Genomic DNA, 21772 nt, shown 5'->3' with positions numbered 1-21772 from the left:
TGTTCTGTGTTTAAGATCCTTCACTCGGAGCACAGAAAGAACAGCAAAAATCTGTTTACAAATAAACTGCTTGAATGATCTAGAAGCCGTTTATAGTTTCGGGATGAGCATCTGCGCAGCCTGACCTGGCAGGGCTAAGTAGCCCATGGCAGGGTTTGGGGCTGGCTTTAAGGTCCTTTCTGCCCAACCATCCTTTGATTCGATGATTCTATGACTAAATATTTACTAAAAGATTAAGAAGCTCCACGAATGTGCTTAAGGGGCCTTTCAATGTTCAAGAACCCGACAGCTTAAGCTAGACAGGTGGGGAAATGGAACCCACCCGGCGTTCCGGAATGCCGTGATTCGACACCCGATCCGACCACGGGGAGGATCCAACGGTACCAGCACGGCTCCATCCCGCAGCCGCTCCCCTCCCCGCCCCGCGCCCCGGCCGCCCCCCTCAGGGCGGGGTGAGGGCGGTTGGGGGGGCTCGGCCGCCATCCCCGCCGCCATTGGGGCCCTCGCGGGGCCGGGCCGCGCCGGGACCGCCCCCATCGCTGCATTGGTCCGGAGGCCCCGCGGAGAAGAGAGGCGGGTCGGGCGGGAGCTGAGGCCGGAGAGATCTGGGGAGGTGCCGCCGCTCGCCGCCGGCTTCTCGGGTACGGCAGGAGGACACGGAGGAGAAGGTAGGGCCTCTCCGCGGCGCGGCGGGAGGAGGGAGTCGGGTTCGGCCGTCGCCTCCCCTCCGCTGGGTGCGACCCTAACGGGTGCGGCGGGCGGGGCTGACGCGGTATTCCCCCCTGCGGCCATAGCGCTGCGCTGGATGCGCGTCCCCCGGGGCACGGGTGGGCTTTTGCGGTTTCCTCCTCTCGGGATGGAACGTCTCCATGTGCCGTGAGGCAGCCTCGCTGCAGGGAGGGTCACCGCACCGCTTGGTGTACGGCTTTGTCCGAACGCCAAACGCTGCGTTTCCTCGTCTGTGTATACAAAGCGCTCCTTTAGGTTAAATACTCGGAGGCTGACAGGATCAGGCGGAGCCCCTCGCAGCAGATTTCCCCCCGCACCCCCAGCCTGTTTCTCCCACACTGGCTTTTCTCAGTGTCTGCAGGTGTATTGCTTAGGAAAGAACAAGCTGTCCCCAGCCGAAAGCACAACTATTTACATTGCAGCAGCCACAGCATGGTTTCGTGTTCCTTGCTTGCAGAGACAGCTGAAGAGCACAACCAGCGTTGGGGTGCAAGAATCATAGAATCGTTATGGCTGGAAATTACTATTAAGAACACCTAGTCCAATCGTCAGCCCATCCCTACCATGACCACCAAACCTTCCTGGTGGAAAAGGGCTTTTAGGAGGTGAAACTGATGGAAACAAACCCATTAATTAGCCCTGGATGTATCTTCTGATTCACGCTGTGGGCTCTGGGAGCTCTAAATATAGCTACTGTCTCTTGCTCACCTCTCCAGCTGACAGAAGTGCGGGTTTTGCACATTGGCAGGCTTTCAGTTTAGTTGAGCTGTGCTTGGCAGGAGGAAGTGAACGTGCTGTTGCTGCGAGTCAAGGGCAACAGGAAACAGAAAGAAAATATCAAGGAAGAAAATCAGTTATTAACTACCTGCGAGCATAGCGCAATAAGGGTGAGATGTTGCAGATGTCCAGGAGTAAAATGGAAAATCACTCATGGTGGAAATGGGCCAGTTGATTCACATGGTGTCTAGGCCAAATTCATCCAGTGCAACAATATTGATTCCCAGCGTGTTTGGCATTGATAGAGTTGACTGTTCCTCTGTAAATGCTAAATAAACACATCTTTCCTCACCTAAGATACTACATTAAAGATAAACCACGAGCAACCAAAGCAACTTGCTTTGAGCTGTGTAAGCTTACTGCATGCCTCCAGAATGTTTATGTTACAGCCATTTTCTAATTAAGCAACTGCTCACCACGTTACCTTTACGATTGTTTTTGCAAGCACCCAGTTTTTGTCTGTAATTTAAAGAAACCAGTGTAAAACCATATGTCAGAATGCAAGATGCAATTATGATTTGAATCTAGAAACCACAATGGCAAGGCACTTCAGTCCACAGTTATGTATCTCAAGGGTATGCATATTGCTCACTCTTTGCTGCTGGATTACGTTATACGCTTCTGCCATCTTATGTATTTTTAATCTCTTTATCATGGTATGGAATGCTTTTCCTAGCTTTGCTCTTGGCAACTCTCCAGTACAAGCAAACATTTAGCAATAATAAGAGTGATCCCTCACTTAACTCTTAGCATGGTTAGTTACAGCGATCTGAAGGTCTAGGTCAAATCTATCTGGTGCAACAACATGGGCTTAATACCAAATGCACTGTAGCTCTTTTGAGTTTCATCATTTGGGCCTGTTACTCTGCAAATAACTAAGCAAATTGCTTTTTTCAGCTTGCTAGTTGGATCAGTGTCAATGAATTTTATCTGTGTTGAGCCAGCTGGTGTGTCTGATACATCCAAGCCAGAAGAGACATCTGAAAAGTGGAAGATCTTGTTTCCTGTGATAGCTCGGGGATTTCAGGGTTGGGTAGTGAAGAACACCAGGCAGAACAGCTAGAAGCTGCAGGGACAGTGTTTGTGAAGTTAAAGTGAGCAGTTGTGCATATCTACAGATAGATTTAGTGGCTGCTCTTTGCCTTACAAAAAAAGAGATAATCATAATTCCCTTTCCAGTTCTGTTTTGAGAAGTATTACTCAAGTCCTAATGAAATGGGTCGGAACTGAATATTGTGCCTCTTGTGCACAATAAAATCAAAGCATGGATATTTTTTCCCACCCCCCGCAATTCACAGCACATATGTTTTATCAATTACTTGAGCTGTATGCATGATAAACTCATTCTACAACCTTACCTCATATTTCCTGCTTTTAATGAGATGGAACAGAGTCACTACCACCTTCGTTAGCTCCATCGCAACCCCTGCTACCTCTGAAAATATGGGATATGACGGTGGAGCTGCCTTGTCTCAGTTTATCTGCAGCACTCCACATCAGAACTGTAACTGTGGGCTGGTCTGTGCAGGATTGTTTCTCGATGAGTCATGCAGAGGATCTGTAGCCTCTTCTAGGCAGTGCTGTGCTATGCACGATTAGCGGACTCTGACTGTGAAATCGTTTCCTGAATGATGTAACTGATAGTCCCCCTTCCTGCTCTGATTCTTGATCAGTTTTCTCTTTGTTCTTGAAGACATTCCAGCTGCTGCATCTCTTGTATCCCTACGAATCTCTGTGAAGACGAGTTATGTCAACAGCTGCTTTAATCCATTTGGTAAGAAACGGAGGTTATCAAGTACGAAGGAGAGCCCTGCTGACTTCCCGCCTCTTGCAAGACGAGAAGCGTACGACAGTCGAGTGCTGCATTTCCACCTCCGAACGCCGGTCATCCCGCTTCGATCCAGACGGAAGTGGGCGGCCCGCCACGTGGGACACCTTTGGCATCTGGGACAATCGCATTGATGAGCCTATTCTCCTCCCACCTAGCATAAAGTATGGAAAGCCGATTCCAAAAGTCAGCCTGAGCAAAGTGGGCTGTGCCAGCCATATTGGGAAGCGGAAGGAAAATGAAGACCGCTTTGATTATGCTCAGCTGACTGAGGATGTCCTGTACTTTGCAGTATACGATGGACATGGCGGGGCAGCAGCAGCAGACTTCTGTGCTAAGAACATGGAAAGATATATCAAGTAAGTGTGTATCGAGTGAACGTGTGGCTTATGACTTGCTGTAGAGCCTCCCTCCTTACAACCAAAAGGGAATCTGTGCACCATATGTTGCTGCTAATCGTTCCAGGTTGTATAGCCATCTATCCCTACAGGGACAGCAGGAACATAGAAAAGGAGTAATTCCAGTAATTCCCATTATAACAGATGTAGCGTGATCTACTTCTCTGTGTGTTCCCTGTCCAGAGTGTGAGCCTGGAAAGACAAGAAAAGAAAATGTGGTTGTACCTACCAGGAGAGAGCAGGGAATAGAGCGTGTGAATTGCCTGTTGTCGGATGGGGCTTATGTGATCACAGACTCGGGAGTTTGCTGACACCCCTCCATAGCTCTCTGGTGTGTACCTGAGTGTTGGAAGAGGCACTTTACCTGTTTGCAAAATTAGAGGGTCGAGCTTTCAGTGCAAGTCACTAATAAAGCAGTACTACATTTTTACTGTAATCGAGCATTATTCAACACACACGGGGAGGAAATAAGTCTATGAAAGAGACTGATGAAGGTGAACACTTCTTGGTAAGAAGTCTAATTTTTTCCCATTCTTTGTTCCCAGGGAATTTGCTTCTCAGGAGGAGAACTTAGAAAAAGTTCTGAACGATGCTTTTCTAGAAATAAACAAAGCATACGAAAGGCATGCTCAGCTGGCTGCTGATGGTAGGCAAAAAAATATTCTACTCTTATGGGCGTGGGGAAAAAGGGGTTGGTTACTTGCTTGGTAGTTTTGTACTAAGACTCAGAAAGCAGCCTGAAAACTGTTTTACTTGAGATAGGTTGTTGCTTGAATCACTTACCATGAACTAAACAGTTGTGCTTTACTTCCCTGAAAATGAAAAAGCTATTACAAAGTCTAGGTCAAATTTACTGTGAGAGTTATTAATCTGAGCTTTAGTATAATCCACACTGAATTTATCTTAACATCATTCTGTCAAGAGGGGTGTTTGTCAAGTTATCAAGGAGAGATTTAAATTGGCAAGGAGCATAATCTTCCTGTGTGAGAAACTGTCTTCTTTGGGTGGTTTTGTTTGTTTGTTTTCTTTCTGAAAAGTTGCTGTTCCTTTGAGCAGAAAGGAGCACTATCCAAAGTTCCCCTTTCTCACTTGGCTGCTGCAGCTTAGGAGGAACATAAGCCAGAAGTAACACAAACAGTACTGCTTCTGCACAGAGAGAATCACCAGAGCAGCTGAGTACGAAAGGGGAAACAACAGTCAAGGGGAAAACAAGATTCTCTGTGGTAAAGCTGGCACCAGCCCCTTTAGATTTCCTTAGTTTTGGCTGTTTACCAAGTTCTTGTATATACATATAGAGACTATGCACATCTGCAATTCCACTCACAGCAGTTGGAGCTTATAGGGAGTAATTTGGGAAGGAGATAAAGGAGTTTGTTCACCAAGTGTTTAAATAAACAAAAAGAAAACCAAACCCAAACAACCAGTCCCAGTGCTGCTGCAGATACTGGCGATACAACAGGACCTTTAGGGAATGAAGTTACACTGTGTCCTTGGGGCTACTTCTACTTCCTTTAAGCACTTGGTGAAAACAGTCTAATAACAGAGTGGTTTCCTGCTCTTAAAGCGCTAACCAAACCTACCTAGGCTTAAGTATTTCCTGATTGGACAAGTTGCCTGACTGTTGCAGCACTGTGAGGGATGTACAGCTTTCCTCTTACCTGGTAAGAGCTAACATACCAGAAAAGATAATGTTTCTCAGGTTCTGAATTGCAGCCCTTAAAAAGGAGGAATTTAATCCGTAAAGCTTGTTTTTCCATTATAACCTATTTTATTTCCAAATACTGAAAACCAGCCCTGTTGTTTAAAAGGGATAATAACAGGGTAAAAAAATCCAAAGTCATTTTTGACCTGTGAACTCAGCTTTAACTGAGCTAATGATAGGGATATCAGTAGAGCAGATGAGCTTTGGATCCAAGACTCTCCCTGCAAGCCCAGATTAAAAAAAAAAACAAACAAACACCTACAGGCTTATGTGCTTCCCTGGATCACGACCTTTAGCTTTCTGTGATTTGTTCTATTTGCACCCTACCCAGTCCATTTGTTATTAAGACAGCTCTTTATTTTGCTCATGCTCAAGTTTCAGAGCATTTCCTTAAGAAGGATGTTTGGGAACGATGCTGGGTATACTGCTCTGCTAATCTGAACTTGGTTTCCAATTATAGCATTCTGTACTTGAGACATAATGAACTGAGTGAGAAAGATATTTAACAAACAAGCTGTACAACAAGCTGGGCATTTTGGAATTCCTCATAGGATTTTATCATACCATTTAACTGACTAATCGGGGCTGCTCACTCAAACATAATGCAAATGCCAGCAAATTTATGTAACAGTCATCGAGATTCTAAACAAACCTTCTGCATTAAAAAAGCTTGATGACCAACAAAATAGAAGGGAAAAGCAATCACTTAACATCCATGGGTCCATGTCCTACAAAGTACTCAGTGTTTCTTAGAGAGGCTGAATGCCTGCATGCTCTTCCCACAGGAGCCAGTGGGATCTAAAAGTGCCCAGTGCTCTTGACTTGTTGCCCAGCAGAAAATAAAGCTAAAAGGCAAAGAGTGGAGAAACGGGGTGCACAGACACATGCAGTTATCTGAACAAAGCAAACTTTGTATATCTGTTGATTTAAAAAAAAGAAAAAAGTTTAATGCTCGTTTGACTGTTTGGTGTGGATGTTTTTGTCATTGCTGCTCTTTTGAAAGTTATGTAAAATTCAGTGTTTTGCATGTATCTTCGTTAGAAGACTAATTCCAAACTGATTCCGTTTGCCAGCAAAAAAATCTGAATAATGGTGGCTGTTCTAGATGCGATGGTCAAAGTTTCTCAGAGATGGTGGTCAGTGGTGTAACACAGGTTGTCTGGCATATGCTGGATGCTCAACCCCCTTTCAAATCCTTGCCACAGCTGACGAAGTGCAGAAAAATAGCTTACTTACTCTTGTTCCCATAGACAGCCCTGCCAGGACTCCTTTCACTGTATTCTGTAAAAGGCAGGGTGTTGAAATTAGAGTTGAAAAACAAGTAGAATAATACCTTATTTAAGTTCTCAATAAAAATAAAGGTCCATGCTTGTGTTCCAATACTGCTACCATGCTTAGTGTGTGGGTTCGCTAGTGCTGTTGGACTGCTGTACTGACCTGCAGGCTGTTCCTGTATCCCCTCTGACAGTTTCATTCAAAAGCATAAGAAACTTTCTTTCGGAAGCCATCCACCACATAAATAACTTATAATCATTAAGAGGTCAGAGATATGCCTGAGTCTTGAAGCATGGTGTTCGATACCTCTTCAGAAACTCATTTTCATTCACTTCCACACATTCAGGTATACCATTAAATCACTGCTAAATTAATGTACAGGACACAGTAAAGGAAGTTCACAATCAACCAATACAACACTATCCAGGGAACAAACGCTAATAGAGATGGACAGTTTTCTGTTACATTGGACATGCTCAAGGAAATTAGGGCACTGCTCTAGAGAAATGGAAAACAAACCCTGCCTTAGCCTAGTGTGGTCCTGCAAGGTAAATGCTGCTGCTTCTGTTCACTGCAGGCACCAACCACCACTCAGGGAAAATAACAGGCAGGCAGTGTTTCCATCACCCTCCATGCGCAGTGGATCTAGCTCTAATCACATTGACCACGCGCTTCTGGAATAGCCATCTTGTTAAAACATAGCCAGGTATTACCTGATGTGTCTACATTTGAAAGGACTTCCTGGAAAATTAATGTGCTGAGCAAACATCAAAAGTATTTTTAAAGTAATTATATTTACAAAGTAGTATTTAGAGTTTTTTAAGTTATTGTTTGAATATATGATTATTTTTTTCTTTGAATATGTTAACCTGCAACACTGAGGAAAAGGGAGAGCTGCAGAAATGGTTACTTACATATTTCATAATGCCATCATCACAAAGACCCCTTTTTTATCTAGAGGTTTCAATAATTACCAAATCAAGTTAGACAATAGTAATTACAGTATGATGGGGGTGTTTATTTTGCATGTTTGCCCGTGGATCAGAAGGAGTCATTCAGTGTCTTCATTAAAATGGCCCCCAACTAAAGTAGTTGACGCAGGTTTGAACTCTCAATTTATATTTTATATATATATATATATATTGAATATTTTCTGTAAGGTGGCCGCTCTCATATGAGACAGTCATATCTGGCATTGTACGTTTGTTTGGTTGACTTTTTAATTGGACACTTACCATCAGCCCTGCAAAAAAAAATCTATCTGTGGCCAAAGATGCAGTCTCTATTATGGCCCAATAGAACATTATGCAGCTCATCTGGGCCCTTCCTCTGTAGAAGACACTGTGGGTGAACCCGAAATGACTATGTGCCCTGTTTTGCAGCCCTTGTCCTTTCATCTCCAGTGTTGCAGGTTTATTTTGTTTGAACAAAGTCCCTGGGTCAATTTCCTATTTGCCTCTGTGTACGTGTTATTTGTGGCAGACACTGTACCTGGTCAGCAGCTCTAGAACTGGAGGCCCTGGACACTATATGCTGGGCTTCAGTGGAAAGAGAGATCTGCTTAATTTTGTCCCAGGTGAAGGAGTCCGGCGGTTCCTAGCCTGGACTACTGGAAGGTTCCCACATCCTCTTTGTCACATTAGTTGAGATGACTTGCAGTAAAAAGTGTCCAGTGAGTGTTAAGAACCTATTGAAAGATCTTAGTTTTATAGTGATGTTGTTAGGTAAACAAGATAAACTCTTTTTAATTTTAAAAATGAGTACCCGTGCTGATGCAATATTTTGTGTTATTAAATAACCTGTCAGCGGTCATATTAAAGCATTAGAAATGTTATCCCATCGTCACCACTGTGTTTTGGAACTGTGTGAGAGGTCACACAATCCCTTCAGCCTGACCAGATCCACGTTCTTCCACCCCTGCCTGATGGTGATTCAGTTTCAGAGAAGAAAGCATGAGTGGCATTTGTTTTCCTCAGAGTGCAACTTAACAAACAGAAGTTTATCAGACACAAGTTGATAAGGCCATTAGCACAGCTCTGTGCTGTTGCACCTTTGAGGGGTCTTCCGTACCATCCTCTGCTTCCTGATAGTGGGTCTGTTGGCTTTAAGAGTTGGCAACATAAAGATGAACACTCAACTGAATGACCAAATGTGTGCGGTCGGTCGTGTATTACAGACTGCAGACCAACCTATTCTGAAACCACATGTGTTTGTCAGCATAGTTCCAAAACAAGTGATGAGATGGGAAGCTAGTAGCATTAAATTTAATGTCTAAATAAAATAGATTTTCTGCAAAGTAAAAAGGGCAGTTTTAAGTAGGTTCTTCATTTTACTTCTTTTAGCTGTTGGCTAAAACAGGTATTTTACTGGCTTTACTAAAAATTTCTAATCACACTACTACTTGTTATTATCTTATTTTATAATATACCTCAAAAATGAGCCTGCACTTGCATAGTCCTTGCTTTGAAGTAGAAACAAGATGTCAGTGCTTACCTGAATGCTCAAGAGGCAACTGGCATCTATGTGGTTTTGAATCTTGTAGTCTGTATCACAGCTGGAACATAGTCCAAGGTGCATCCTGTGTCACCGTGGTGGATATTCACTGTGCACTTGTTGGTTAAGTCAGTTAACCAAGTCACCACAGCGGTAATAATACCTGTTTTAATTAATAACACAAGCTTAGTTTATATGGCTTTGTGGGGTGTTTTTTTGTTTCGTTTCATGAACTCACTGCTTTCACCTGACAGCAAGGCTCCATGCACCCATCAGGGCGTTGTGCTGCCCACCCCAGGCCCTTCCACCATCCCAGGTCAGAGCCACAGAGCCAAAGGCAGGAGCTCAGAGTAGTGCAGAGCTCTGCAGAAGTGGTGGTGGGAAGATCTTCAATCACTACTCAAGTGAAAATAGGAATGTAGCTAGGGATTCTCATTGCTAAGTGAGCCCCAGACCTCTATCTGGAAGCTAGCTTTTAAATCCTGTTACTGGAACACCTCAGTGTGCAAGAGGCCCCCAGAGGGCCTTTCAGAGGCTCTTGCACGGGGTGTGAGTTCTGGGCAGTTGTTCCCAGCTGGGCTTTTTACTGTAAAAGCTCAAGAAAGCAGGAGCCAGTGCTTTCTAGGCAGCTCTCCCTAACCAGTACAGCACGCTTTGCAGGAGGAGAAGATGCTATCTACAAAAGTAGGGTCTTCCTTTTTTTTTTTAAAAAAAAAAAAAGAAAAAAGCGAGCAAAAAACGAGGGCTGTGCAGCTCTTCTGGCATTTCCCTCACTTGGGATAAATCTTCACACCTTTTCTGAAACAGGCAGACAGACTTGTTTTTCCCCTTTTTAAGCACAGGTTGGTTTTTTTTTCCACTGAGCAAGTTTGCTTGCAGTAGCCACTGCAAACAGGTCCCTAAAACAGTCAGATTAGATCACTCTTTCACCCTTCCCTCCCCCCCCACCCCGCCCTGTAAAAGGAGGAGGCCAGCAGCTAGGACTCCAGCTTGCCCTCTAGGCAGCAAATGTCAAATGATCCCACCGGCGTACAAGGGCAGATTGCCCAGAGGCATGCATGGCTGCTAGGTGACTTGCACTCGTTTGCATTGTAATGCAAGGTGAGCAGTAATCCTGCTGTGCCTTACTGCTGCAACCTCCAACAAATCTGCAGGGCTGTAAGAGAACAGAGTCCCCTCCTTAGAAACACAGCACTTGCTGGCAGAGCCCTTTGTCTCTTGACAAGCCAAGGGGAATGAGAGGGAGATTATTAATAACAACAGCAACTGGAGAACCCCGCAGACTGTGGCCAGGAAGCGATCTGGAGGTTTTTTTCTTCTGAACTACATGCAGCTCCATTTGCAATTACTCAGCCACCCACTTTGCTGCCTCACAGGAGGAGAGAACCATCCTTCTGATGGGATACCGATGTGCTCACCGTGCACAGGGATAAAGACGAGAACCTCGTACCTTGGGAGGAACTAGTGGGACCAAAAAGCTATTTGTTACAAAGTGAAAAGAAGCCACTGTATCTCATCCTGCTTTAACTCTACTCGCCCTCTTGCATGGAGCCCTGCTGTTGCACAGAAGCACTGACACTCTCCACTTTTCCTCCCTCTCTCACCCCATCCCAAGCCCTATTTGCATGTTTGTTTGCTATTTTTTTACATATCTATAGCTTTAGTTTAAACTTACAGTTTCTGGTAATGCAGAGCACAAGTCGTCCTTGTTTTAACTGTTTGACACTGTTGCTCTGTTATAAATGTTCCTGTGCTTTGAGGCAGTGATAAAACCTCTCTCTCTGATATGACATTTGTAGCAACACTGATGAACTCTGGGACCACTGCAACGGTGGCCCTGCTGCGGGATGGTATTGAGCTGGTAGTGGCAAGCGTGGGTGACAGCCGTGCCCTGTTGTGTCGAAAAGGAAAGGCCATGAAACTCACCATTGACCATACACTAGAAAGGAAGGAGGAGAAGGAAAGGTATGTGTTGTGGCTTTCTGGGGAATGGCCTCTGATGGGCTGTGCTGCCATCAGATTGGTTCTAGGAAAAAGGTTAGAGCTGAACATAGCAGTCCAAGATGGAAAAAGTGGCACAGCCCCAGTCAAGTCATCCATTTCCATTTCAAGAATTGGGGGTTTATGAAGCCCTACATGAACAGAGCTAGGACTGGGTACTAAGCTGTGTCCATGTGATTCAAAGACACATCCAAGAGTTCCAAGAGATATCCAAGATGTGAAGAAATATACTGTAGTTCCCAGGGCAGTACTCAGCCCTCTAAATCCTATCCCTTCTATGGAACCCTTCAAACAGGGCCTCTCAGCTCAGGTTTTTGGTACCCCATCTCACATCGGCATAGTGGCAGAAACTGCAGCTACAGACAGGGGGAATGGTCTGAATCTGTAACTCATCTTTGCTTTCTCTCTTGTGCCTCTGGACAGGATTAGGAAGTGCGGTGGCTTCGTTGCCTGGAACAGTTTGGGACAACCTCATGTGAATGGTAGACTTGCAATGACGCGGAGCATAGGAGATTTGGATCTTAAAAACAGTGGTGTGATAGCCCAGCCAGAAACAAAAAGGGTTCAGGTAAAAGAAAGCCTGGTTCATGGGGACAGCAATTGGACTAAGGGGCAACAAAGCTATCTGAAGCAGGTGGTGGTAGCCACAGTTTGGTCAGGTGGAACCTGACCAGGCTTTGGTTTTCATTTGTAGTGAAATAACCCACAATCAGCTCTACGTAAGTTATCTCAGATTAACACTAACAAGGTAGAAGAGAATCTGGTCCTGACAGTAAAGTCAAGACAGTCAACTTCTGAATCCCTGTTATCACAGTATAACATAGGATAACAGAAGAAAGACTGCATGTGATATCCATTACTGAAATACAAAGGTGTCATTCTGTTTGGGGCTTGTGGTAAGACACCTACTTTCAAGGTTAATATTGGTACAAAGCCGCCACTGAGAAGTAGGTGGGATTTGTAAGAGCTACGTCACTGAGGACAGTAGAGTTTGTAATGGGTTACATATCTGGGAGGAAGGGAGAAGGAAAGGACAGTTGCATGCATCTTACCATAGCTTTGCAGTTGTCCAGGAAACAGATCAACCACCCATAAGGTACTCAGCACAACCACGTTCATGTTTTTGTAAAGAGGAAACAAAGTCCCTCCTCTCAGCTCATACTGTTTGACATTTTCCCCCAGTGGATTTCTCAGTTGAACAGAAATCACTGTCCACAAGGCCTGAAGGGCTCAGGAGGTGACTGCAGTGCTAACATGTCTTCATTGAAATCCTCACGGGTAATGAATGGCTCTGGTCTTTTGGCCTCACTGTATCCAGAGGGCTGTTTCCTAGAACTATTAGTCCTCATACAGAAGGCAGGGGAACAGGCAGCACTCACAGAAAAGAGTACTTTGCAACAAAAGGTAAAGAATAGAAATCAAAGCAGCAGTTTTACCTCGCAGCACTCTCCTCACTGTTGTGCACACTTCGTACCTTTATTGCAGTTGCATCATGCAGATGACGGCTTCCTGGTCCTTACTACAGATGGTATTAACTTCATGGTGAACAGTCAGGAGATCTGTGACTTCATCAACCAATGCCACGATCCTGCTGAAGCTGCCCATGTTGTTACTGAGCAGGTAATGCTAGGGTTTCTTGAAGCATCAAAGTGCCACATCCTTGCAGGGACACAGGGCCATCATTTTAATTAATGTGCTTAGTTCTTTGTCCACAGAACTGCTGAGAATGTCATCAACATAGGCAAAAAACAGCAGTTTCTTATTGGAGGTTTTGGACAGTGATATATCCCATGAAAAGCTCTGAAGCATGCATGAACCTGCAGTGCTGGAGCTGGGAAGAAGCAAGGAAGTCTCAGAGCATGCTGTCCTATGTGGAGTCAGACAGTTGTTCCCCTTTCTGAGCAGGATTTTGATGCTGACAATTTATTTCTTCCTCCAGGCAATACAGTACGGCACTGAAGATAACAGCACGGTTGTCATAGTGCCATTTGGAGCGTGGGGAAAGTATAAAAATGGCGAGATCAACTTCTCCTTCAGCCGCAGCTTTGCCTCCAGTGGGAGGTGGGCGTGAAGACCTGACACCGCTATCATTTCCTGCAATAACCTGGATACAACGTGCTGTAAGAGAACACATCCATCTGTTCATAGGTTGACTTGGTGTCTTATCCATCTCTTCTGTTGCCAGCTATGGAAGATGCAACTGCTCCTGTGGTGCGTAATTGCTGCTTAGAGCTGATCACATTTTACTGTGTTTATTTATTCAGATCAGCACTGGGTTTCTAGTTCCAGCAGCTCCGCACACCATTTCATTTGCACAGACAAGTCTCTGGGCTTGAGCTATGACATATTGGTTTCATCCCAACTCTTGTTACCCAGTACTTAGTTACCCGGCAGCTGTGAAAGTCCGAGACTGAACACAGGGGAACAAATGCAGTGTTCTTAGCAAGACAAAAAGGGAGTTTGTTGTTTTCCTGTACCGTGCAGCCACCCAAAGCTCCCCCATGTTTCAGGAGAAACAGGTGAAATAAAAGGGGGAAATGCCAGAAGCAATTAGCCTGTGGTTATGTTCTGATGCCAGGGGCATTCCATGTAGCTGAATGGCATCCCAATACAGCACTGCTTTGCTGGGCTTCAGGCTCTCTCTGCTATTATTTGTGATCCTTCAGCTCCAGATTGCAAACAGGAGCCACGTGCTGTTGGACAGATGAGAACCCATTGGGCCCAAAGCCCCTACAGTCTCGGTGGACCACGCAGCAGCCTCTGGCACCACGTTGCTTTCAATGTATTGGTGCCCAACAAGAGCATGTAAAAGGGGTACAAAAAGCAGCCCATTTTTGAATTTCAGAGACTATATGAATGTCTTTTTTTCTTCTTATTCCTAAGAAAAGGGAATTGTTTCAAAGAGCTTTCAGTTCAGGATTCTTTGGAGGTGTGAAACAGGAGAGCTCATTTCTTCATATGTGAAGATATTCCTGCCCATTGCCAGAGATTTTTTTTTCAGTTAATTGTAGTCTCCTGGTAGCACAAAGACAGCTGTAAAATGCCCAAAGCAAGAAAGCTGGAGAAAGAGAATATTTTAACAATATATGGCAATTTTTGTTAAGTTTTGGGAGTTGTTTCTACCAGGCATCAGATATTTGGTCACCAAAACGTAGCTTTATACCTTAAAGAAAAGATTTCATTTCTCTTTCTGGTGAGAGTCTTTGTCCAGTGAGGCACAAAAGGCCAGAACTGAGCCAGTTCGGTGTTGCTGTGATACAAGTTTCTGGTAACTGGTCAACAGCAGATCAAGCTGTTCCACATGCCTCCTTCAGCCCCAGTTCTCCCTCACCCAAAATCAGTCGTGCATCTCCTGTAGCCTCCAAATTGCCTTATTGTGAGAAAATACGGGCAGAGAAAAGTGGGGCTTTTCCCATGTATACAACGTTCGATTTTGTTCCTTGTTTCTGACAGCACAGCTGTAAAAAAAGCAAGCAAACCAACTGACAAGAACAAAACATGAAAGAAATGGTCTGATACGAGATCTCCTTACAGCATGGAAAAATATTTCTGCGATGCCTGGTCTGATTCTCATTTTCCAGTATGAAATAGGTATCTGCATCTTTTTTTAGCCCCTTCCAGGCCCATGGTTACAGCGCAGTCATTCCATGTGTTCTTCTGGCAGCAGGCTTGGGAACACCCTGCAGGACACAACATTGTACTGACAGCATTAATACTCTACATACAGACAGTACATTGGTTGTGTCCCATCATTTGGTGTGTTTATGTGGTGTACATAATGCGTATATTCGGTTTATGAGTATAAACAGCTTGTGACTCAATATTTGTAAGTCTCTATCATGTCTGGCACTGTTGCCCAGGCAGGAGTGTTTAATGAGCACATCATTGGTTTACACTTACAATACCTTCTCCCTTCCCCAGACTTACCCAATTCTGTCTTCACATGAGATCAAAATGTTCAGTCCTGGTCTCTGCCTTGCTTACTTGAGGCAAAAGGGCACTTTTAATTGAGAACCTGCAATTCTCACCCTGCACAACCTGTTTGTAGCAAAAGCAGCAGCACACATCCTCTCCTGAGCACTTGCAGAGAGGCAGCACCTGACAGATGTTCAGTGAGCTGCTCCAGCAATGCAGTTATGACCCGTTTGCACTGCACAGCTGACTCCTGCTGAAATAGCACGTGGTCCTAGCTAAGGGTTAACCACTCCGCAGTCTTACTCTGGGCTATAGTCAGCTTTGGTTTCAAGTGTCAGACAGGCATGAGCAGCAGAGTCAGGATTTGGACATGCATCATCAGCGCTGCTTGGTGCCAAATGCTGCTCATTCCTGTTTGGCCATCCTTCCAGCTAGCCAGAAGATATCAGCCCCCCCCGGGTGCTTGTAACAAATACACATTGATTTTTTTTTAGCTGTGCTGGGTACTTGCCAACCTGAATACACAGAATCAAATGTAGGGTGGTAATGAATAGCACTGCAGGTGTTTTGAGGAATGGCCTGGGCTGATGGAGTAGCTTCTGAGCACTGACCAGTATGTAAGAAGTAATTTTTATACTTGAGGGAGTACAGGAGCATTTTTTGTTTGATCCCTATCTGGTTCAAGGCTAAGTTGGATGGGGCCCTGGGCAACTTGATCTCACACTTGGCAACTCTGACTGTGGCAGGGAGGTTAGAACTTGCTAATCCTCAAGGTCCCTTCCAACCTGAGCCATTCTATGATTCTACCTTCATTAAGTAGAGCCTCATTTCAGAATGGAAGCGGTTGGGTCCTTCTGTTTCCTCCCGCAGACTGATTGTTCTCTCAGAGGAAGGATCCATCCATAGCTGCACATACATTTTAGAAATAAAGGTATAAGACAAAGCTTTACAAACTAGAAGGCAGTTAGGTAAAGATACGTCATCCCATCCAGCCCACTGCTCAAAGCAGGGCTCAATTCAGAATTAAGTGATGCAGCAAAGGGGTGCACATCTACTGACACTGCTCTATAGAGACTGAAATGGGGTGGGAAGAGTTTGGCATGACAGCAGTCTGCCTGTGGAACCACCAGAACACACTGAAGCTGAAAGCTTAACAGTATGTGCAAACCTGCAGGTACTTTGGCTACTAATGAATGTCACAAATAAATTAGAACATTCATCTAAAAGACACGAGCTGGTTCATCTAAAAAGCAATAAGACAGGAGATCACAAAGATACATTTCTTATTCCCTGACTGTTCCCTGCAGTTTTCTGCATCTCACTCTGAAGTCAACAAGCTACTGAAGGCAGATTGCTTTGCCAAGCGGCCCAGTAATCTGCCCATTCCTCTTTCCATTGCTAACAAAGTTGCTTTCACACTGGTTTGTGTGAATTTCTGCCTTCATGCTGCGCACTGCCAGACTTCGAGTATGTCAGAAACACCATTTGATGCAGACCCTCCATTACCAGGATCTTTCTCTTCCCAAACAACAGCCCTGCATTTTCTTGCAAAGACAGTCATCTCCCTTTAGATTTATCTGCACCAAGCCTTGCTTTTTTCGAGTCATCAGGAAGGACCTGCACGGTGCTGGGTTTTCTGTCATTTGATACTTAATGAAGAAGCACTAGGACAAGTCACAGGAACTGCATGTTAGTCACAGGGCTGTTTTGGCACTGATATTGGCAGAGTGAGCCATGAGCGTGGGCATATGGCACTGGGATTCCCTTGTGTGAAGTATCTAGTTGAAGGAATAAAGCCATGCCAATGGAAATGGAAACAGCTTAACAAAAAGTATTTCCTTGCCTGGACACTCCTCCTGGACCAGTACTTTTTCCTCATGGTAAAGCTGCTGCAGGAGGAAGGAGCTGGAACAGCTTTAATACAGCATCCTCTGAACAGTCAATCCTTTCTGGTTTGAAAAGCGCAGGGATGGTGAAGAATTGTGGAGCGCAGTTTGTGGTTGAGAATAAGGATGGGGTGAGAAATTAGCAGTGTTACCACCTATTATCAACTTGGGGAAATGCAAATTCTGAAGCTGTAGGGCTCACTGCAGGATTTCTGCTGGTGGAGGAATCAGGTCCTGGATCAGCATTTCTCTCTCAACACGCAATGTGCTGTTTGCAAAGGCACAGAGGTTTCTGCCTAAAGCAGTAGCACAAAACAGACACAAGTTTCATTGGTTTAACATTAATTTCTGTGGAATAGAATCATGTGGGCACTTCTAGGTCCATTAGTCACTTACCCAACAAGCTGAGCATATGGTATAGCACTCCCCTGCAGTTTCCTGGTTCTGAAGCTGCCGTTCTCCTGCTCTTAATGCAGAGGTATCAATGGGGATTCCCCTTTGCCTGGCATGTTAAGTGCTTGGGCAGCGGTGTGTGTCATAACTTTTACAGGCTGAAGTGCAATTGTGTACATTCGTTGCATACTTTGCCTTAGGAGAGTCCATAAATCCTGACGTTTAATGTTTATTTTTGATGTAATCAGTGACCATAATTAATCTACTACTTCATTTTACTGAAGTGTCTTTGTTTTTCTTTTTAAACATTTGTTTGTCTTCAAATTTGTGACTTAAATCTACAGTGGGACAGATAAGGCTATACTGGAATGCTTAAATAAAGACCTCTAAATAAAGTATTGGCTTCTCACTATGAATGTATTTTTTCTTTGCCAACCATGCTGCCAACCACCAGAACTTTGTTTCTCAGGCTCTGCCATGGCTGTCCTGTGAGCCCCAGGCCCTCGCCCCTGCTATAAACACATTCACCAAGGCTCTGCCTTTCAGTGAGAGGGTGCTGAGGCACAGGCTGCCCAGAGCAGCTGTGGATGCCCCATCCCTGGAGGCTCTCAAGGCCAGATTGGATGGGGGCTGGGCAGCCTAAGTTGATGGGGCAACCAACACATGGCAGGGGGTTGGGGCTGAGTGGGTTTTAAGATCCCTTCCAATACAACCATTCTATAGTTCTATGATATGATACGATACAAAGGCATTTACCAGCAACAAGTGGTGCAAGGTAGCCATCTCTGTGCTCTGCCAACCTTCACTACAGCTCTGCTTTATCAGGGCCATATGTTCTAACTTGATATTTCAGTCTCATATATTTTGATATATTACAATACCAGGAAATCAAAACGCCATCTCTCTAAATACAACTTTGCCTTAAAATATTTTGTGAACCAGGAAAGCGCCTGAAGTAGCTGACAAGGAGAGCGATTTCACTCTGTGACACAGTGAAAGGAAACAAGTTGGACCCTCCTCAACACAAGATGTTTTCACTTCTATATCAATTCAGTCATGGTGGGGATGGGTTGATGGTTGGACTTGATCTTAGTAATCTTTTCCAGCCTCATTGATTCTATTAATTCACGACTGTTCAGTTACTCTAAAGAAAAAGGAAGGGGTGTGGGAAGCAAAGACTGGCCAAGAGTTTTAGTTGTGCTGCAGAAGCAACATTGTGGCAAACATGACAACTTAATATTTACCATTCTTGAGCTGAACTCAAATCTACCTTCACTTTTTTGAAGAAGACTTGAAGAAAGTCCTTACACTTCACTGTGGCTGAACTCCCTTCCTTCCACTCAGGACTAATGCAAGTCCTTTTTTGTTATCCTTTGTTGCCATTTCATTTCTCATCTCATTTAGGACCTTATCCACTTTAAGATACCTGCACATATCAACCACACAGCACTAAGGGTCCTGCAACTGCTGCTTCTTTAGGTGAATTTCTGGAGCTCAGCCAGCATATGAAGAAACCTGCTGGACAGCTTTAAGCTGCCCTTTCCTCCCCATTTAGCAGCAGCTGGGAAGTAGCTACTGGGTTACTCTGTAATCAGAACATTTGTCCCGTAATGAGTGTCCCTGTGACCTGCTGGTTAATTCACACCGACAGGAGGGGAGAGGCTGCATGCGGGCAGCAGCGTGGCTGTTCCCTGCCTTATAAGCAGAGGAGAGCAGCCAGGCATTATAGAAAGCAATGCTTGCTCTGGCATGGGGCACTTGGAGAAGCTGTAAGCCATCTGCAGCCCTCCCCTAAACTGAGCATCCAACAGAGACTCCCCAGTGCTGGATGTTGTTTCTTTTTTTAAACTCATACACCCCACATGTTATCCGTAAATATATTTAATAGCTCTTTGCAATTCAGCACCAATACAAATCTCTACTAAGACCACTTCCTCTACAGAATTGCTCTCTGCTCCTGCTCCTAATATTTCTATGACTCTAGCCCTTTCCTGCTTATTTGTACAAACAAATGCCAGTATGAGCTACTAGTAAAGATGCAGACCTGTGTTGCTTGCAGATGTCAGCCAGCTCCAGTTAGGGAAGATCAAAGACATCTCTCCGCCTTGAACATTAAGAGTAAATCACTTTAACTCGGCAGACCCCATGACTGCATCATGCAGAGAATCTGCACTAAGCCTTTGGGCTTTTCTTCAGGAAATAAAATCTGTCAAAGTCTCCGGTTCCCAGAATCTGTAAGGCAGCAGCTGATCCAGAATTTATTAAAAGCTGACTGCACGCGGTTTCTGACAGGTCTGCGTAGCCCCAGAAAGCTGGTTTAAGGAGCAGCTGCGTGGCCACAACCTGGCTCATGCTGAAACCAGGTTTGCTTTTTCCACGTGCAGCCTTTTCTGTGCCCGTTAGCTAAAAAGAGCAACCCCAATATGTATTCAGCAAACAATATATGGAAAGCCTATTGCATTTGCAGACTAACCTGCTGGTGAACTTCATGCTACAGGAGCCAAACGCTTCAAGGTCCTGCCTTCCAGCTACACATTTCTGAGGTGCTGCACAGGGCCTGGCACCCGCTGGGTAAAAGAAAGGAGATGCTGCAATCAGAACAGAGGGACCCCACAGCAGCTCTACCAAAGCTGAGGGGGAGGTGAATTTACATGCAATCTGCTTTCCCTCACTTCAGACTGGGATCCTTGGTGTTTTACCACAGGAAAGCAAAGAGTTTTCAGCTCTCAGAACAGCAAACGTTGTCCATGGCGAGCCTCTGTCCCTTTGAACATCTTTCACTTCCTTCTTCCTTGAAAAAGCTGAGAAGCCTGTCATGCAGAACCACATGCTTTCCTGCCATTAATGCCACATCCTATGTGAAGCTGGGCAGCAATGAAGAGTCCCTGCTGATGGACCAGACCAACAGTCATCCTCTTGAGAGTTCTACAGGCTGCCCAGCAATGCACAGCCACACACTAATATGCCTCTGCCCCTAGCAGTAACACCCATCTGCATCCCTCTGGTATGGCACAACCTGGGCTAGTCCCCTACAAGTCAGCAGCCTGTTCGCCACAAAGAGCTGCAGCTCCAAAGGAAATGAAACAAATTCAGTGTGGAACTGAACTAGCAACACTTAGAGAAACTGCTTCCAGCTGACTGCAGGCATATCACAAGGGAGTGCTGACCACACCAGCCATAAAGCCTTACTGCAACACCAAGGACCTCCCAGAGCAGGTGTTAGCCCATCTGCTTTCACCTTCTGTAGAGTTAATGCAAATGGTGATATTCACACAAAGGAGACTACAACTCAGATAGCTTTGTGGCTATGTAGGAAATACATACACACTCTTCAGTGTGTTACCTGTCCACTCCATCACTGTTTGTTCTGTTGCATTACTGAGAGAAGCGGGAAGAAACACGTAGGCAGACGTCTCCAAGCCAAAGTCTTTCAGCTGCAAAGCTTTACCTATGAGCAGGTTTGACCAAGTTATCACACTGCCATTGGCAAAGTTTCAAAAGAATGAATCTCCTACAACAAGAAACAAAATGGAGGCTGCTCCTGAAACAAGGCATGGTCACTGGCTATAAAAACTGAATCAGTGGGAACATGTATCGGAGAGATGGAAAAAAAGTTATGAAAATTACTAATGGCACTAAAACTAGAGGTTCTTCATATCATCCAGTACACTACATGAAACTGAGCACAAGTTTGCTAACTTAACGTGGTAAGGATCTATGAAGAAGGCTAGTGCATTTTTGCCAGTGAGAAGAAAATGCTGAATTACCCATACAGCAAATGGTTCTGCTGCACAGACCAGCCTGGAGCTGCAGGTAAGAGGGCATTTTTGCTTGACAACCCCAGACCCAGCACCCTGACTCCAGAGTGCTCTACTGGCTCAAGGTGCTCTCTGTTGAAGCTCTTTTGTGACCTGCTTTGTGGCACCAGAGTAGCTGGGCTAACTACAACCCCAAAGCACACTTAAATACACTCTAAACATCCCTTTCCCACCCCACAAAGTTTTTGTGAAATCAGTTTGTTCTGAATGCAGTAAGTACAGATGGTTAATAACATCGCTTGAAGGTACTTTTATCTTACAGCTAAAGAAATCACTTACTGACAAGCATTAAGAATGCAGTGTGAGTTCTGGTGTTAATCAGCCAAGGAACATGGCAGGTCCAGCTGCAACAAAGCCTGTTTTTTAACTGGAGAAAAACTGTTAGAAACCAGCATTGCCATGCAAGTAACCATCACAATGAAATCCCACCTTCTTCAGCAAAACCAAGTTAGAAAAAATTATACAAAGTTGCTGAAGCAGGCATGGTGGTGAGGGGTTGGAGGTTGGACATGATTATCTCTTAGAGGTATTCTCCAACTGTAATAATTTCATGATTC

General features: G+C 44.8%; 1 protein-coding gene across 1 annotated transcript; it reads left to right on the top strand.

Moving 5' to 3' along the window:
• The first annotated feature begins 535 nt into the window (after positions 1–535).
• On the top strand, positions 536–17809 carry PPM1K (protein phosphatase, Mg2+/Mn2+ dependent 1K). The gene is made up of 7 exons (XM_015861727.2): positions 536–668; positions 3200–3693; positions 4278–4378; positions 11002–11167; positions 11627–11771; positions 12689–12823; positions 13143–17809. Exons 2-7 carry the CDS (start codon positions 3254–3256, stop codon positions 13272–13274), a joined length of 1119 nt encoding a protein of 372 aa, XP_015717213.1. The 5' UTR covers positions 536–668; positions 3200–3253; the 3' UTR covers positions 13275–17809.
• Positions 17810–21772: the final 3963 nt, after the last annotated feature.

This window comes from Coturnix japonica, chromosome 4, assembly GCF_001577835.2.
Source record: "Coturnix japonica isolate 7356 chromosome 4, Coturnix japonica 2.1, whole genome shotgun sequence".
NCBI classification, from domain to species: Eukaryota; Metazoa; Chordata; class Aves; order Galliformes; family Phasianidae; genus Coturnix; species Coturnix japonica.
This window is presented reverse-complemented; position numbering and strand designations above follow the sequence as displayed.

Bases quoted from the DNA above. Each gene is read 5' to 3' on its own strand.
- PPM1K (XM_015861727.2), top strand. From the start codon at position 3,254: ATGTCAACAGCTGCTTTAATCCATTTGGTAAGAAACGGAGGTTATCAA. The intron at 3,694-4,277 runs GTAAGTGTGTAT...CTTTGTTCCCAG, and splicing joins AACATGGAAAGATATATCAA to GGAATTTGCTTCTCAGGAGG. The intron at 12,824-13,142 runs GTAATGCTAGGG...TTCTTCCTCCAG, and splicing joins CCCATGTTGTTACTGAGCAG to GCAATACAGTACGGCACTGA.